This window comes from Anthonomus grandis, chromosome 2 (assembly GCF_022605725.1).
Source record: "Anthonomus grandis grandis chromosome 2, icAntGran1.3, whole genome shotgun sequence".
NCBI lineage: Eukaryota > Metazoa > Arthropoda > Insecta > Coleoptera > Curculionidae > Anthonomus > Anthonomus grandis.
Window position 1 is genome coordinate 17,543,652 of NC_065547.1, and position 18,684 is coordinate 17,562,335.

At 33.5% G+C, this 18,684-nt stretch overlaps 1 protein-coding gene across 1 annotated transcript; it reads right to left on the bottom strand.

Moving 5' to 3' along the window:
• Positions 1 to 7,437: 7,437 nt before the first annotated feature.
• Positions 7,438 to 14,713, bottom strand: LOC126748784 (uncharacterized). The gene is made up of 2 exons (XM_050458238.1): positions 14,038 to 14,713; positions 7,438 to 9,196 (listed from the first exon to the last, which is right to left on the bottom strand). The coding sequence occupies exons 1-2, from the start codon at positions 14,367 to 14,369 to the stop codon at positions 8,266 to 8,268; spliced, it is 1,263 nt and encodes a 420-aa protein (XP_050314195.1). The 5' UTR covers positions 14,370 to 14,713; the 3' UTR covers positions 7,438 to 8,265.
• Positions 14,714 to 18,684: the final 3,971 nt, after the last annotated feature.

Genomic DNA, 18,684 nt, shown 5'->3' on the forward strand with positions numbered 1-18,684 from the left:
TTTTCCACTTGAGGCTCCTACTATATTGGGTACTATCGCTCCGAAAGCTTTAAAGACATTGTTAGTCTTTTTAATTACTTCCTCGATATGTGGTAAGTACGACATATTATATATTGATCGTTCTTTTATGAGTTTTACGATCGGTATTAGCTTTGCTAGTAGAGTGGCTGCATCGGCGGACACAGCGTGGTAAGCACTAATGCAGTGCAACCCTTTGTTGACACGATGCGAGTCTAGATGCATTTCTCGCGGTGTGGACTCCTTTGTACCATATTGGTGCACCATATAGGATTACTGACTGAAAAGCTGAAGCAAGGATTCTTCTTTTTCCACTTGAGGCTCCTACTATATTGGGTACTATCGCTCCGAAAGCTTTAAAGACATTGTTAGTCTTTTTAATTACTTCCTCGATATGTGGTAAGTACGACATATTATAGTTTAGGGTAACCCAAGTATTTTAGAGTCTTTATAAGTCTTATAACAGTCGAGCCAAGTTTAAAGGTTGTTTCTCTTCTGTTTTTATAACTCCAGCCAAATGCAGAAGAGGTGTTTTTTTCTGGCGCTTTCTCAAGCTTGTGTTGGTCCATCCAGCATTTAGTTGCATATAATGCTATGTTTCCTTTGCCTATTAGTTTTTGGGTTGTACGTGCCTTAATAATAATTACCAGGTCGTCAGCATAGCAAATTGATTCGGTTGGCATTTCGGTTGGCATTTTTAACGACATTACTTCATCGTATAAAATGTTCCGGAGGGTTGGTCCTACTGCAAAACCTTGTGGAACACCCGCTTCAACATTCATAGATGTTTCCTTGTCCAGCCTGACCATTCTATTTGTAAAGAAGGAGATGATCATTTGGATTAAGTACTTAGCTAGATTCCTTTGTATTGTAGCTTCTTTATTATAAATCCCCAGTTTGGTGAGTTGAATGTATTTGTAACATCTATGCATATCGTCGCAACGATATGACCTCCACTTCTTTGCACAGGATCTACTATATTTTGTATGGCGTCCACTGTTGATCTTTTCGGAAAACGTATTGGTTTTGGTTTAGGCCCTCAGTTCTTTCTAGATCATCGAGGAGTTTCGTTGTCAGGATCAGTTCTAAAACTTTTCCTAGTACTTACGTCAAGTAGAAGAATTGGTCTATATTTTGTTGTTTTTTCTTCCTGTTTAGCAGGTTTCTCTAGTAGTATCAGCTTTGATCCCGTCCATTTCGAAGGAAATTGACATTTTTGGAAGTACTCCGGGTATAAACTTCTAAAGAATTCTGGCTGGGTAAGTATCATTTGTTTAGCGTCCGCAGGTAGTATTTCGTCGAGTCCCGGGACTTTATTGGGTTTAATCCGTGCAACTGCACTCTTAAGTTCATTAGAAGAAACTGGTGGACCTTGATCATTTGCTTCCATCCTTGGTAGGGCGCTTTTAAGTGAAGTGACGAAGAGTTCCTGAAAGATTTGTATTTTTTCTTCCTTTTTTAGCGATAGTTTTGAGCCGGTAAAGCGCAGCTGGGATCTAACTCTCTGGTAGGCTTGTCCTGGTCCAGTTCTTTACACAGATTTCTCTATTTTTCTTTTCCTTATTTTTTCATTTAGAGCTTTTCTGGATGCTTTGTATGTAAGTAGTAGTTGTTCCCTTTAGTTTTGGTTTACGGTTTCTCTCTGTAGTCCTCTTTTTTTCTTTTTCTGGTCTAATTATATCTTCTTCAACATTATCGTTCCACCAATATGGCATCTTAAAGTCTGCTGAGGTTTAACCGGGATGTTCGGTAAGTATTTTCTATTTTTAAAATTTTTTATTCTATATTTTGTGGATTTTCAATGTCAATGAGGAGAGTAAGTTTTCTTTGAAAGTTTTCTAGTTTTTTCATAGTGTTATGTTTTTTTCTGTTATAGAGCTAGCTCATGCAAAAGTACTCCCGTTCGATCTGTTGCAGTTCCTCCCTATGCACTACTTTTTGGCATTGAAATCCCCGTAAATTACTAGCGGCTTTTTGTTGTTCGAAACTGTTTATTGAGCGTGGATAAGTAGTTCATTCAAGGCAACCTCGAATTTTTGTATCTGGGTGTAACAGTCAGCTCCACTCTATTTATATACCTAGAAAATTCTTAAAAGTTTCAAAAGAAGCGTGGCAACCGCGCTTTTTTACTAAGTATTTAGAATCATTTAGCCATGTAATCGTAATTACACCTTTATAATAAGAAGAAAAGAGATAGATAGAAGCAAAACGAACGGCTTACAAAATTTTGCCGATTTTATTGGAACTTTTTATTTTCTGCATTTTTCTACAGTATTTGAGAAAGTAATACCTAACATTTTAGGAAAGACGGAGGAAATATGTCGTCATTTAGTGAATTAATGCCCAAAAATTTGATTTTAAGCCACCCAACAGTGCTTTAAATGCCGTAAGTTCCATCCATTTAAAAAAAACCCGACTTTCATTTACAAAAAAAGGACAAATTCGTGTTTCCGCCAGCTCATCTATAAACTTTATAATCAAAGTTCCTAAACCAGAAATATCTCGTTTATTGGTGAAAAAGCTGAAAACTGCAAAAGCAAAGCGAAAAGCTGAAGCCACCAAACTCGATGTAAAAGAAATCCGCCGTCAATTGCCTCTCTATAATCGGCATTTATATCAATTATCGTTACATGTTCAAATTATGTGTAGAATAATTATTCGATTAAACACACTTACCTGTGAAGTTCGATCGTAATTATATGAGGCGGTTCGTTCGAAGAGATCACTAAATTAGAGAACTATGTATTACGGATTTCGTACGCCAGAAAGAGGCCAGAAGTTTTTAAAGATTAACCAAAATATTTCTGGTAGTGTCTATCTAGATTCTGTCACTTGTGAACTTCATATCTTTAAATTTCTACCCTCGTATAACGGCGTCGGTTGAATACGAGGAGTACTCTAAAAGATGTATTTTTTATTATGGGGTTTAAAAGTATTAATAGTATAGTAATTAGTATCTATATTCTTCATTACGATGTAATACTCCCTTTACTCAGAATCCTATTAGGGTAGGGGTGGGGAGTGATCCTTCGAACGAAGCGCCTCATATAATTACGATCGAACTTCACAGGTAAGTTCGTTTGATCGAATAATTGTATTTCGGCGCTTCATTTTCGAGATCATTAAATTATATAAAAAAAAGAGAACTATGTGGCAGTTTAAAGAATTACATAAAAAATGCAACTTAAGAAAATGTTACGTTCTTGACTTTATTAAAGCAACCCAAACATAAGTAGAAACTTAAAATCAAAAGTTAGTATTCTAACATTGATATTACCTATTCTCGCTAAGAAGAGGTAAATCCAGAAAGATTAGGATGGTCTACATCCAAATTAAAAATCATGAATCTCAAACACCTTTGTTTAAAAAGGATTATGAATCTAAAATTGAAAGAGCAAAATCCCGGGACGATGTTGCTTCTAAAGGACACTGGTAGTACCACAGATGTAAATAGCTCCGCACAGAGCTATTTAGATCTGTGGTAATACCTAGCAAATGTCTGAGAATGCTGACTCCAGTCGGCAGTTTCCTTTATATTGTGTTTAATAACATGCCATTGGTATAAGCGGCTGAAGTAGCCGCACGTTTTATGGAGTAGGAAAATACCTTAGTATTTATTTCTGCTTCCCTTAAAGTAGTTTTAGTCCATCTACTTATGGTTTGCATTGTAGCTATAAGGTACGGTTTTTTGTCCTAAGCAGAAGGCATTCCTGTTCCATATTTCCTAAATTGACGGTCTATATGAGTTAAATAATCCATAGGAAATGCTTTTGGAATCTAAGATCGATTGAAGGAATTTAATTACGTTACTTACTTCCATCTCAAACACTGGTTTTTTGTTGGACATTGTTTTTTCAAACAGAATTCCCACCAAGCCTTAAAGGCCACTTCATACTGTAGGTGATAAAAGGGATTCCATAGCTGTTAAATTGCTAGATGCTGGTATCCCTTTCTTTGTTAGAAATGCATTTTTGATAAGTGTTCTATCATCAGGGAAGTGTCAGTAAGTAAATTTCTCTGGGAACTAAAGGATTTATTAGAACCTTTTGAGAATTAAAGAATATTGATTGGCTTATATATAGATTGGCTTACTAAAAGGCTTTTAAACAAAGGGTAGCATGATTGAGTTTCCCAATTTGGTACCACCATAATATCCTCTGCTTTGTCTAAAATTACCTTATTTAATGTTCTTAGCTTAGAATAAGGGAGAATAAAGGGAGAGCATAAAAGAAAAAGTCTGACCAACAAATGCTAAAAGCATCTACTGTAAAGGCCTGAAAATCTGGACGCCCTGATACATATCTTTTACATTTAAAATTTAAATTTGAAGCGAAAAGATCTATGTTTGGGCAATCAAGCCTCTGTTTAACCGTTAAGAATGCTTTCTCCATTCAATCTCTGAAGGCATTAAACGAGATTCTAAATCTGCCAAATTATTTGTTGAATTAACATAAGAGGCAAAAATTCATAAATCACACCATGGCCAAATTTCTTTAGATAGCTTAAACAAATGAGGGTATTTAGTGTTACCCACACGATTAATGTAATAAATTGCCGTTGTATTGTCAATTTTTAAAAGAATTTCAAGTTTAAGAGTAGTCTGGATAATTTAATATACAGTGTGGTGACTTTAACTGGAATAAATTCAGTTAAAACTAATCAAAATTTATCTCGCAAAATTCCTGAGACCCGTCGATTTTTGTTTATTTTTTTTCCACATTTTAAGATAGTTTTTGTATTTTTTTACCTACAGGGGGGTCCAAATTAACCCAAACTTTTTTTTTTCAAACGGAAAGCCACTTTTTTTAAACTCTCATTGAAAAGAGCCTTTTTTCTTGATTAAATTGCCCTATTTACTTTGTGTAGTTGCGTTTAAGTTTATAGTTGCGTTTAATGTATAAGATGCTCAAAATGAGCACCATTTACTTGTTGGCAAAGCCCAAGACGATAATAAAAATCGTTTCTGATATTTTCTAACACTTCTGGAGATATTTGTCGGATTTCTTGCCTAATACGTTCTTTGAGTTCGTCTAGGTTTCCTGGTTTGCTCATATAAATTTGACTTTTCAAATGTCCCTACAGAAAAAAATCAAGTGGGGTGAGATCGGGAGAACGTGGCGGCCACTCGATTGCACCCCTTCTACCAATCCGTTTGGAAAATTGTCATCTAAATACGGGCGTACATTACGGGCATAATGTGGGGGAGCACCATCTTGTTGCATCCAGATTCTTTCATCATACAAATCTGGATCGAACTGACTCGGATTTTTCCCCAGTTAAAGTATCATTGAAGAATATGAGCCCTATAACTTGCCTGCCAATTATGCCAGCCCAAACATTAGTTTTCTGGGGTGTAGTTTCTTATTGTGTATTAGTTTCTCTTACCCAGTGTGGGTTCTCGTCAGACCAGTAGCGACAGTTCTGCTTATTAACATGGCCATTTAGGGTGAATGTAGCCTCATCAGAAAAAAGGATCCACTCCGAAGCCGAAGATATGCGATTTTCGTCAATGGCGTTTATCATTAATTCATAGAACTGAACTCTGCGATCTGGATCGTCTTCCAATAACTCTTGTACGGGTTGTATTTTATAAGGTCGTTTGTTTGCACGTTTAAAAATGTTTAGCACAGATTTATGATGAATAGTTTTCGCGAGCTACTCTTCTGGCTGCAGTTACCGGATTTTCTTCCATCGCTAACAATACATTTAATTGGGTGTTTTCATCGATTTTAGAAGAGCTTTGTCTTGAAACATCGCTCACGTGCCCAACTTCTCGAAATCTGCTTTCGATTTTACTAACCGTACCTTGGTTAATAGGTGGCAAATCTAGATATTTCTGCCTGAATAAGTGGACAACCTCTAGCTGAGTACGACTTCTGTCCCCATAACCAATCATCATTAAGATTTCAATCTTGTGGGATTCGGATAAATAAGGCATTTTTTCAATATAAGTTAACTAATTTAACAACTGGTTGAAATTCACTTTAACAGTAACACTACAACAATGTCAGGAAATGTCTCGATACCAATAAAATAAACAAACACGCCAAAAATTTACCAACACAAAATATTTCGAGACTTTTAATAATTTAATGGTTTTTATTTTTTTTTCGTATTTCTCCTTTAGATAATCACAAACGTAAAAAAAAATAAACAAAAATCGACTGGTCTCAGGAATTTTGCGAGCTAAAATTTGATTAGTTTTAACTGAATTTATTCCAGTTCAAGTCACCACACTGTATAACTTTATATTTAAGTAAGTATATATAAGTTAACAACGGTCAATAGGTATGTCCTTTTATTTTGCTGGGTATTCACTCTAAAATGAGTTTTGGACTTTGGTTGAAACAATTACCTCTTCAGAAAGGTACAGCAAACGTTCTGATATGAAATTATTGAGTAAGAAAGGCACTTTCTTTAACTAAAACCTTTGCAACAATATTACATTTATTGTGTCAAAAAAATCTCAAAAATACTAAAAATTTGCTGAGAAAGCTGCTTCCTAATTATAAAAATCCTTAATCTAGAATTGATCTTCAGGAACTCTGCTATATTCATTTAAAATATATTTTAAGAAAGTAGTCCCTTATCAATAAGAACAATATTTTTTTTTTAGAGTTTCAGTCAAGTTCAAATCAATATTAACAATTTTGAAATGTAATATCAATTTAGATATATTAGAACTTTGAAGGAAGAAGACACAAGATTCTTCCAAAAAATATTATGGGTATCTGCTTATATTAAGGTCTTTTTCTTTTCTTAAACTTCTAGGTACATATTTTTGTTCCTAGCTTACCTGATGTATAAAAATACGATTAGATTTGTGCTTATTGGCAATTAAAAAAAAATAAACACAAAGTTTCAGTCTCAAGAAGGTCTTTAATAATATATGTCCTTAAAACGTAGTACATTTTAATATATATTACAAACACTGTACAAAACAGTCTAAACACTGTACTGCAACGAGAACTAAAAGTTGCAATTTACACTATTTTACACCGTATTTATTTATTTGCTTTATAAATTATTTATATTTATTTATTTAATATATGGCAGAGCATATTTACAAAAATCATATTAGATAATACAAAATACTAAGTAATGTAATAATACAAAAATTACAAAATAAAAGCAAGAAGGTTTTATCCTGATATAAGATTAGCCTAATAATCAATAAAAAGTTAAAAATTTCACACAAAATATCTTAACACTATACAAGAAACACAGGTTATGTCTCAAATTGACCAGTTTTGATCTATAAACTGCTGGAAAATGGATCCAAGCTATTTTCATTTAAGAAAAACAAAGTCTTAGTGAGAAAAAAAACCCATAGTTGGCTGAATAAAAATGCAAAGGAGAAATAGCGGAGTTAACCCTTCTTTGACAGGTATTAAAAGGAATTGCTTCCAAGATAGTAGAACAATGATATAAACCATCAGAAGGATAATACCTGATTTAATTCTGATTTTAAATTAACAATTCCATCACTCAAATCTCATCAACAAGTTAAAAAATAGAGAGGCAAATATGCAAATCCTAAGGCACACTGATGATACTTCAATACTATTAGAAATATAATTTTGTGCGCCAGTCAAAAAAAAACTCACATCATCACAATCACAACATCACAAAATTCCACCACCAAAGCCTAAAGTCTCCAATGCCCATGAGCGTAAACTTTCTAACCAGATGATCATCACCCACCCTATCAAAAGCCTTTGAGAAATATGTATACATACTATCAATCTGTACAGACTTCTCAAAAGCACTGACCAAATCATACTAGTAAGTAAAAAAGTTATTCACCATAGATTTATCCTGAGAAAAACCATGTTGATGCTCACTAAGCAATTGGTTACAGTGCCATAAAATTTCTATGAATAGGTGTTAAAAAGCTTACCTTCCAATAATCAGGAAATTTTCCTGATGCAAATACTTACTCAGGTACACACACATAGTTGAAAAAACATATAAGGATACCATCAGATTTTTCTTTTTTGATTTCTGTTAGGCACGTATAAAATTTCATCAAATATTTCTAACAAAGAAAAAGAAATACAATTTAAATCCACCCTGTAATTGTATGCTGAGATGTTGAATGTCTACAGCTGTACAGTGCTGAGACTTTCACTAATGTCAACTTTCTCTTAAACTTCGCAATTCTTTTATTCTCGTGATTAAATTAATATTTCAACATATACTTTTATACTCAAAGTAGCATAAAGCATAAAAATATATCTATTTAGCTCAAAACAGTTCTTTGGATGCGGCTATTGCGGATTCTGTTGAATCAGTTTTCATAAAATATTCGGCTAAAGTGTCCCTCATATTATTCACAATTTTTTTTTGGCTTTTCGCTGCCATCCTGCCAACAGACTGAAGGGGATCTTGTTCCTCTCTCCAGTCACCATCTTTAATATCCCAATCGTCAGTGTAACCCCAAGGACAGTATATATTTTCTTCTCCATCCTGAAGCTCAGTTAGACAATAATTATGCAATACAATGACAGATTTTATAATATTGTATACTTTATCTGGTTTGGCATTGATTTTTTTATTGAGGACAGGCCACCTTGAGACTAATATTCCAAAAGCGTTTTCTATTACTTTGCTGGCCGCGTTTTGATATCTGTTAAAAATTTCTTGTGTACTGTTTAGATTTTTGCCAGTATAAGGTCGAATGACGTGATTTTTCAAAGGAAACGCTTCGTTTCCAACAAAGAAGTACGGAATACTAACATTTGTGACTGGTAAAACGCATTCCTCAGGCATATCAACATGATTTTCGTCCCACTTAGTCCCGAACTGGCTGTTTCTCGAAACGATTCCGTCCCTTTGAGTCTCATAAGCCCCAATATCCACCATTGTGAATCTATACTTATGGTCACAAGCTACAAGCAATACAATACTAAAATCCTTCAATGAAGAGTCATGAGCCGTTGGTTGAACATTAATATGCTTTCCATCTATTGCCCCAATGCAATTTGGGAATTTCCATTGATTTTTAAACCCTTTGGCTATTTCTAGCCATTGTTCTCTTGTAGGCAGTTTTAAATATTCGGAATGGAGAACATCCCAGATGGCTTTACAGGTTTCATTGATTATCTGGTGAACTGTTGTAAAACCAATTTGAAATGTCCATGCTAAGGATTGCATTGAGGTTCCTTGAGATAGATACCTGGAGAAAAATTATGTCAAGATAAAAATGTTTTTTCAAAAACAGTTTATAGTAACTATTACTAAAATTTAAGATAAGTGGTTAGTAAACAAGGGCCAATCAAGTTATGTCATACAAAAGCATTAGAGACAGATAATAAATTCATATATATAGATATACAGGTGTCCCATAATAAATGTCACAGGCTGTAACTTTTTTACTTTTAAATATAATTTTTTTTTAGAAAATGTATTTGTAATGGTAATAGGAGCACTATATTAACTACTAATAATAAAAAGGTGACTAGTTTAAAGAATTTTTTGTAAAAGTTATTCACCAAAAAGGAAGATTTTATTAAGGGGTATAAGGAACAGATTTTCTTTTAGAAAGCATAAAAAGAAAATGTTTGGAGATCATGACTGGTATTTCATTTAAGGTGACTATAGTACAGCATTGACTATGCAATAGAGTCTATGTTTACAGCTAATTTTGCTATAAACACAGCAATTTTTACCACTTTGGATTTAAATCTAATCATTTACTATTTATTTAGGAAAAGATTTACTTCTTTAAAATTGTTAAGAGGATTTAGGAAGCTATTGTTGTGGGTATATAATAGAATGAGTTTTATTGTGATAATTTTTACCATCATTTTAGTTAGTTACCTTTTTGTGTTTGTCCTCAATATGTTTTTTCAAATGCCCTTGAATTTCTGTTTTTATTTGGAATCTTAGTTCTATATCTTAACTATTACGTTATTATGCCATGTCAGCAAGATCTAATATCTTTTGATAAGGCTTATTTTGAGTTTGACTTCTAAGAGGAAGCTAATCCAGAATTCAATATTAAAAGTTTTTAGTCATATATCACCTGCAGCTGTCATTTGTGACATAAAATTGAAAAAAAAAGCATACACTTAGATATAGGACATGATTCATAAAATATATTTCAAAATTGGAGTACAGGTTTTGAATTTGGTACCCAATTTATAACTGATCAATGATATTAAGCTGATTCAGGGCAAGTATATGAGATAGAAGAAGTTTGTATAATCAATATGATCTTATTCATAACAAGATTGATTGTCCCAACCTTTTGAATGGACTTAATTTTATGGTACCAAGAATAAGCTTTAAGCATTTTAGGTTATTCTATTATCTGATTATGTAAATCCCATTATTACTAATATTTTGTTTAAATCTTCTATTAATATAACATGTCAGAATTATAATAATAATAATTTATATAAACAATGCAATTGTTTCATTCACAATTTAAGATCCACTATAGAATGTATAAATTAGATAGCTCGTGGAGGGTCTTCCTGGTATACATATAGTCTGCTTTAGCACATATAATGTAATGCATTTTTTTACTTTATATACAGGGTGTTTCCTAACTACGGTACGAAACTATACAGGGTGAATCGTTAGGTCGTTTTATAAAAAAAAGTTCCTATGAACGTATGTCGGGAGTTGCTTTGTTTCTGAGATACAGGGCGATGAAGGTTCAAAAAAATAACGGTATTTTAAAAATACTTAAACCGATTTGGTTGAAATTTAATGCAGTTATTTGAAGTTATAAGACGCTTATTTAGCTGTAACTAGATTGAAATTATTAGGTCCAGTGGCGTGTCAGTGGGCACCACATGCTTATTGTTAAGAAAAAAACAAGGCCAATAATTTTATTGTTTTGCAGCTTTTTATTTATTTTTGTATTCAAGCAACTAAAAATACAACTTTTTCGTATCTTATATTTTCTTCATATCTAGCTTTGTTTTCGAAAAAAAAAATTTAAGTATCTTTAACTCATTCTAAAAATTATCCATGGACGACAACATGAAATAAAAACCAATTAATTCGATAAACAATTTCGACCTTAAAGTAAATGAGCAAAATGCCCACCTTCTGATAAAATACACGACTGCAAACGATTTGTCATTGAGTGTCTGACACGCTCAAAAATACCTGGAGTATCCCTTATGATATTGCAATTGACAATTATCCGATTCCTCAAGTCATTCACATCTAGAACAGGAGTTTTATAAACAAGAGCCTTCAGATGGCCCCATAAATAGTAATCCAGGGGATTCATATCAGGACTGCGAGCCGGCCAATTTTGAGGTCCTGCACGTCCAATCCAGCAATTAGGGTAGATGACGTCGAGATGCTGACGAGCAAGAACACTGAAATGAGCTGGAGCCCTGTCGTGCATAAACCACATGTTGACTCTTACTTGTAGGGGTACTTCTTCTAATAAAGTGGGTAAATGGTGTTGCAAGAAATCCGTGTAGGATTCACCTGTTAATCTTGGCGGTAAAAAAAATGGGCCAATTAGGTAGTCTCCAATAATTCCTATCCAAACGTTCAGCGAAAATTGTTGCTGAAAATGAGTTTCTCTAATAACGTGGGTATTTTCGTCGGCCCAAAAATGATCATTGTGGAAGTTCATAATAGCATCTCTTGAAAAATTTGCCTCGTCCGTAAATAAAATATTTGGTAGGAAATTATTATTGTGTGCCATCGTATGAATCAACCACCTGCAAAACATTAATCTTGGATGAAAATCCCGAGGCAGTAGAGCTTGTACACGCTGTATGTGATATGGATGCAGGAGGTCTCTTTTTAGAATTTTCCAAACGGTTTTTGAACTGACTTCAAGCTGCCGTGCAATCTTCCTGATACTATTGGACGGATCTTCTTCTATCGCATCAAGTATAGCTTCTTCCAATTCAGGCGTTGTTATAGTTTCTGGTCTTCCACCACCCATATTTTTATTAAAACTCCCAGTTTCACATAATCTTGCATGTAGTTTTCTAAATGTTTTTGCACATAGAATTACTCTGTTAGGATATCTGTCCTGGTAAATTCTTCGTGCTTCTACGCATTTCCATTTGCTAATCCATAAATAAAGTGCATGTCGGTCATTTCATGGTTAGTAAAATTATTCATGATGGAGTAATGAATCACTGCTAATTTTACTTATAGCAATTATATCACTGTCAGCTGGTCTCCAAAGCAGGTAGGTACAAAGGAGGTACTTGAATGGACTTTATTTGTGGACAATTATTTGTCATAAGAAGCAATGTATTTGTTATTTTGTAGTATTTCAAAAATCTGATAATAAAAATCGTAGAAATTGAATGTTTATTATCATAGTAAACAAGACACAAGAGACCAAAAAGTCGTGCATTGGAGGGTGGACATTTTGCTCATGTACTTTAAGGTCGAAATTGTTTATCGAATTAATTGGTTTTTATTTCATGTTGTCGTCCATGGATAATTTTTAGAATGAGTTAAAGATACTTTAAATTTTTTTTCTCAAAAACAAAGCCAGATATGAAGATAATAAGATAAGATAAGATAAGAAAAAGTTGTATTTTTAGTTGCTTAAATACAAAAATAAATAAAAAGCTGCAAAACAATTAATTATTGGCCTTGTTTTTTTCTCAACAATAAGCATGTGGTGCCCACTGACACGCCACTGGACGTAATAATTTCAATCTAGTTACAGCTAAATAAGCGTCTTATAACTTTAAATAACTGCACCAAATTTCAACCAAATCGGTTTAAGAATAGTTATAGTATTTTTAAAATATCGTTATTTTTTTGAACCTTCATCGCCCTGTATCTCAGAAACAAAGCAACTCCCGACATACGTTCATAGGAACTTTTTTTCATAAACGATTCACCCTGTAGTTTCGTACCATAGTTAGGAAACACCCTGTATATCTAATTCTTGTAATTGGGTAACAAACCTGTTGGAAATAAATGTTTTTTTTTAATTTCATGAGGAGTTCATCATGCAATGCCTTGAATATATGAAGATTTCACTAATATCTGAAAATACAAATGCACAGAAGGATATTCTGAGCATAGTATAAAGTATAGGACATTCCAGTAATGCTTCAGACAAATATCTTGGGTTGTATTGTGATACAGGTGATTGTTTTTTCTTGTACTTAGTTTATGGTAAATGAAGGTAAAAATTTGTAATGTTTTTCTATCTTAACATCCCACTTCTTGTCCCTAGAATCTGTACTGTAGCATTTACTTGAAGAAATATGCTGCTTCCGATACCCTAAGTTCAATACTTGTTTTTTTTTCATTCTTGAGTAATACCCATATGTATATATACCGGGTGGTGCGTCGCCGAGCGGAACACAGGAAATCCCATGTAAATTTTAAGGGGGTCAATTATTGGCTTCCCTGTACATTTTACAGAAAAAATTTAAGATAACTTTTTGAAGAGACCAATCTGGCAAACCCTCGTGCAAAGTTTCAAAAAATTTTAATAAGCAAATCTTGAATTATTCAATTAAATGTAATTGCAAAATTACCAAATTTTCGGTTCAGGTAAAACCAGACACCAGCCCAGCAGCAACAATTTGTTATAAGAAATGTTTTTTTTTTACAGAATGGGCTTGGTGGGGAAATAAACTGAAAACATTTCAGATACTGCCCCAAAACTGTTTCCCGCATAATGCCACTTAATTATGGCTATTTTTTCATTTTCATGTTTTCAAATATCAACTGTCACTGATTTATTGCCACTTTTCCTCATGTCAGTGACAATATTCATTTTACTGGTGCCTATTTCGTTTTACCTGAACCGAAAATTTGCTAATTTGGCAATTACATTTAATTGAATAATTCAAGATTTGCTTATTAAAATTTTTTGAAACTTTGCATGAGGGTTTGCCAGATTGGTCTCTTCAACAAGTTATCCTAATTTTTTTCTGTAAAATGTACAGGGAAGCCAATAATTGACCCCCTTAAAATTTACATGGGATTTTTTATGTTCCACTCAGCGATGCACCACCCGGTATATATATATCTTTAAAAAAAACGCTATATACATACTTCAAAGTAATAAGTAATCGTAGCTCCCCGGTAATACCATCACTCCGCCTTTGTCGACATATCATAGGTTTGATTTTCTGCAAGAGCTTTTCGAATACCAGTCTGGTCATTCTGGTATGGTTAAAAAACTGGGAATTGTCCAAGGACCTTATCTCTTTCAAGTACTGATACTGGTTGGCGATACGATGGCGCCCCTTACTATTTTTTGGGTTTATTTTAAACCTGCGACGCCGCCCTTGCTTCTGTTGGTCCTGTATTAATGATATGGCATTGGCAGCTAAGATAAAAAAAGCTGCAGCAGCTACGAGCACTCGAGCCTTTTGTTGAAGCATTGTTTTTGTTTAAATCGTATCATTCCTTCATCAAAAATTGTAAAGATAAACAGCACAGAACACAAATATAAGTTTCATGGGGCTGATAAACAGTTTGTTTTTGAGGTTAGATTTTTGTGAATGACAGGTTTTCATTTTCCAGGATTTTGATTTTGAAAATGGTCTTACAGGTTTGGTAAAAAGTTAGCATAGAAATATGCACAGAAAAAAAAGAGTTCTCTCTTTGTTTTCTGTGGAAATATGATAAAGGTAGAATGTGCATAGACTAGAGATGGGCAAAACTGTTATTTTTTGATAACAGTTGCAACTGTTATTGTTATTTCTTCACAACAGTTTAAAATAACAGGTTTCTGTTATTATTGTTATTTTGATATTTACTTCTTGTTATGTATACTATACTTTTTGAATATAATGCCCCATAATTTTGTTTTAATACCTCTTTTAGTTAAGAAAATTACATTTAGAACTTACAAAGTATAAAAGTTCTGGTTTTCAATAAAAACCTCAATTTTAATAGCGTTATTTAGCAATAAAATCTAAAATCATTGTTTTCGCACATAACTTCATCAATGGGTCCCACCGCGGTAATTCCCCGGCAAACGTCAAAGTAGTCAAAACAAAACACGAATTGTGTATATGGGCTGTAAGATCTAAAGGTAAAAGCTAGTTAAATTTCGTAATAGTAAATTTTTTGAGTGTTAGTGTGAGTGTAGTAAATGATTTGTTTGAACCAATTATTAGAAACTTGTCCAATTTAAGAACAATTAGATATCTCACCTGTAATAAATGCAAAAGTAAGAGATAGGATAGTATAAGAAAATTTATGTTTTCTAATAATTAACGCCTGTACCAGAGAAATTAAAAACAAATTTTTAAAAGACTTTTTAATTTCCCTGCTCTTGAATTCGACCATGGAACATAGAACATAGAAGAGCAATTTTTTTCCGCTATTTATTAACGATTCTGTGGGCTGTAGGAAAATGATTTGCAATGACTGCAAGAATTCTAGAAACTAGTTCATTTATTTTTGTAGACAAAATTCAAAATTAGGTTTTTTGTCTTTCAGGTTAAGTGAGGCAAAAAACCTTTTAAAGGGGAAAAAATCAATTATTTTTTTACACCAAAGGATGAAATTGTTGCCCGATGTAACTATTGTCGTCAAGTGTTATCTTACAAATCATCTATAAGTAATTTGAGGCAACATCTTCAAAGAAAACATCCGTCAATAAAGTTCTACAACAACTTCAAATAATTCTCCTTCATATTCATCCAGTAGTAATTTACAATCAACGGTATCTATCGCTTTTACCTCTATTCCATCCACGTCATCAGCACCCGTTCATTCACCCACCGCATCAACTACTTCAACACGCCCTGATTCACCTGCCTCATCTATTTCATCTGTTGCATCATCAGTCAACACTAATATAAATGAAAAGCATACAAAAAAATTTAGACAAGCAACGGAAAGCACCCGTCCCAAAAAAGATAGGTTTTTCGCAAAAAAAAAAGCATTGATGATATACTCCTAAAATTAATAATCAAGAACTTTCAACCTTTTTCGATAGTTGAAGATGCAAGTTTTAAAGAGTTTTGTAATGCCCTAAACCCATCGTATTGTTTCCCAGTAGAAAAACATCTCTCGAATACATTACTTCCAGCGAAGTTCGAAGAAGTGTTAATTAAGGTACAAGAAAAACTTAAAACAGCGCAGGCAGTAACAATTACCACCGATTGTTGGACGTCCTCTAATAATGATGGCTTTATAGCCGTAACATCACATTTTATTGATGCAAATTTTGAAGTAAAGTCAGTATTATTAGAGGTTGGGTCTTGTAGTGAGAGCCATACAAGCAAAAATCTCGCGACGGATCTCAAACGGATCGCTAATGAATGGGAAATCGAAAGTAAAATTTTACTAGTCATATCGGATAACGCGGCTAATATTAAAAAGGTAATAAGTGATGAATTGAAATGGAAACATTTAGGTTTTTTTAGCACATACAATAAACTTAATTGTTCAGGATGCATTAAAACTTGTCGATCCGCTTGTTGCTAAAGTTTCTAATATTATTTCACACTTCAAAAGAAGTGTAGTTGCGAAGTGTAAGTTAGATGCCTATCAAAAACAAAATGGCAAAACTCCGAAAAAGCTGATCCAATCTGTAGTGACTCGTTGGAATTCTGTATTTTATCTGCTTCTACGATTCGTGGAACTTAAAGAAGAAGTGAGAACTACATTACCTGCTTTAGGAAAAGAAAACTGGCCAATGCTCACAAATCAGGAGTTCGAGTATATTGATGAACTCATTCAAATACTTTCACCCTTTGAATCAACGACCGTGTTTATGAGCACAGAAAAACAAGTAACGCTTTCATCCGTTATCATGGTTTCTAATGGATTATATGATTTGTACAAAGATCTTAGAAAACGTCAGTTTTCTGATATGACAAAAGGTGTTTTGTACAAGCTTCTTGAGGGCATCGATACTCGATTCAGGACTCTGCAAAATAGTTCCAGTCTTCTGTTAAGTACGTTTTTGGATCCGAGATATAAAAATATTGGATTCAGTAGCGAGCCAATTGGAGACCAAGCAAAAAAAATCGCAGCAAATGCAATTACCGCATTAATAGAGCAAAAAAATCAAGAAAAAAACATCACTTTAGAAGAAAAAAGGCAACAGGTTTCGGAAACACAACAACCGTTTTCAATTTGGAATTCATTTGACAAGAAAGCTGCTAATATAAATCCGAGTCATTCGTCACAAGCACGTGCCATTATTGAAATTCAAAGATATTTGGAAAAACCATTATTAGAACGTACCGAAAATCCGTTAAAGTGGTGGAAAAACAATAGTTATAACTACCCCTTCCTAAGTGAACTAATAAAATTAAAATTTGGTACAGTAGCCACATCTGTACCTTGTGAAAAAATGTTTTCTAAAACGGGGCAAATTATAAGCGATCGCCGAAATAGAATATCAAGTACAAAGGTAAAAAACATTATGTTCATTAATCAAAATGACGATTAGTGTAATCCTGACTGATTAATACGAATTTATACCGATTATTTTTATATTTTGAGTTCAAGTTTCTATATTTTTTGTTGGATATTATTTTTTCTTATATGTAAAATGTTTTTTCAGGTTTATGTTTTTTATTTTGTGTAACCAATTGCTCCTTATTTTACAGGTTATTAAAGTTGGTTACAATTTTTTACAACTATGCTTTTTATTTCAATTTTAATAACTTTAAGTTCACCATCGGATTTAAAAATTATCGAGAAAATTATTAAAAAGTTTAGGGATTGAACCCGGGTCGGCTGCATGCGCAGAACGTAATTTCATTACGAACTGCATGTACTCCCATTCAGTTTTTGCTATGCTACAACCATGTTTACAAGGTTAAAAACGGTTGCATATCTCAACTTCTATAGTTATTTTATACCTGTTATTTTAGACGAGCGACAACAGTTGCGTAATGTTGTTGAGGAATAACAGTTAAAAAATAACAGATCATCATAACAACCCATCTCTAGCATAGACCACTGCGGATACATAGGGGCCAGCCCATATACTCATAAAGTCCTTATGAAGTTTATAAGTATATAAGGGCTATATATTTGTGTTCTGTGTAGGGGCACAGAATAAACGATCTCATTGATCTTTTATTCTGTGGTAGGGGGTCGCCATTTGTATCGTCTTCCCATTCTGTTACAGCTGATCAGCTGTTTTTGGCAATTAATTTTGTTTGTTTTGAATTAGAGTAGTTAAGGTTATTTATTTTTGTTTATAATTGTGTATGTTTGTGATTTGTTTGGTAATTAAATATAAATAGACTGGTTAATTCAGTTGGCTAAGTATGGCTTTCCTTTTAAAAAGCAGGAACTTCTTGATACTGTGCAAAAAATAGTTCTCGAAGAAAACATCAAGACTCCATTTAAAGATGGCAGGCCAGGGCAAAGATGGTACTCATCATTTCTTCAAAGGTATCCTCAAATTTCGGCCCGAGCTACTGAGTCAATCGATAAATCACGGGCAAAATTAACTGAAGAATATATCAAATCCTGGGTTCGTAAGTTAGAAGAATTTTTGAAAAGTATTGGTGCTGCTAATATTTCATCTTCTGCATCAAGAATTTTTAACGCGGATAAGAGCGGGTTTAGTTTATGTCCAAAAACTGGTAGGGTGCTTGGATCAAAAGGATTCAAAAATTTGTACGAAGTAAAAAGGGGGAATGAGAAAGAAAACCTTACTGTCCTTGTGACTATCTCTGCGGATGGCCGTATTTGTCCTGTGTGCGTAGTTTATCCCTA

Bases quoted from the DNA above. Each gene is read 5' to 3' on its own strand.
- LOC126748784 (XM_050458238.1), bottom strand. From the start codon at position 14,369: ATGCTTCAACAAAAGGCTCGAGTGCTCGTAGCTGCTGCAGCTTTTTTT. The intron at 9,197-14,037 runs GTATGTATATAG...ATTTTTCTCCAG, and splicing joins CGATTACTTATTACTTTGAA to GTATCTATCTCAAGGAACCT.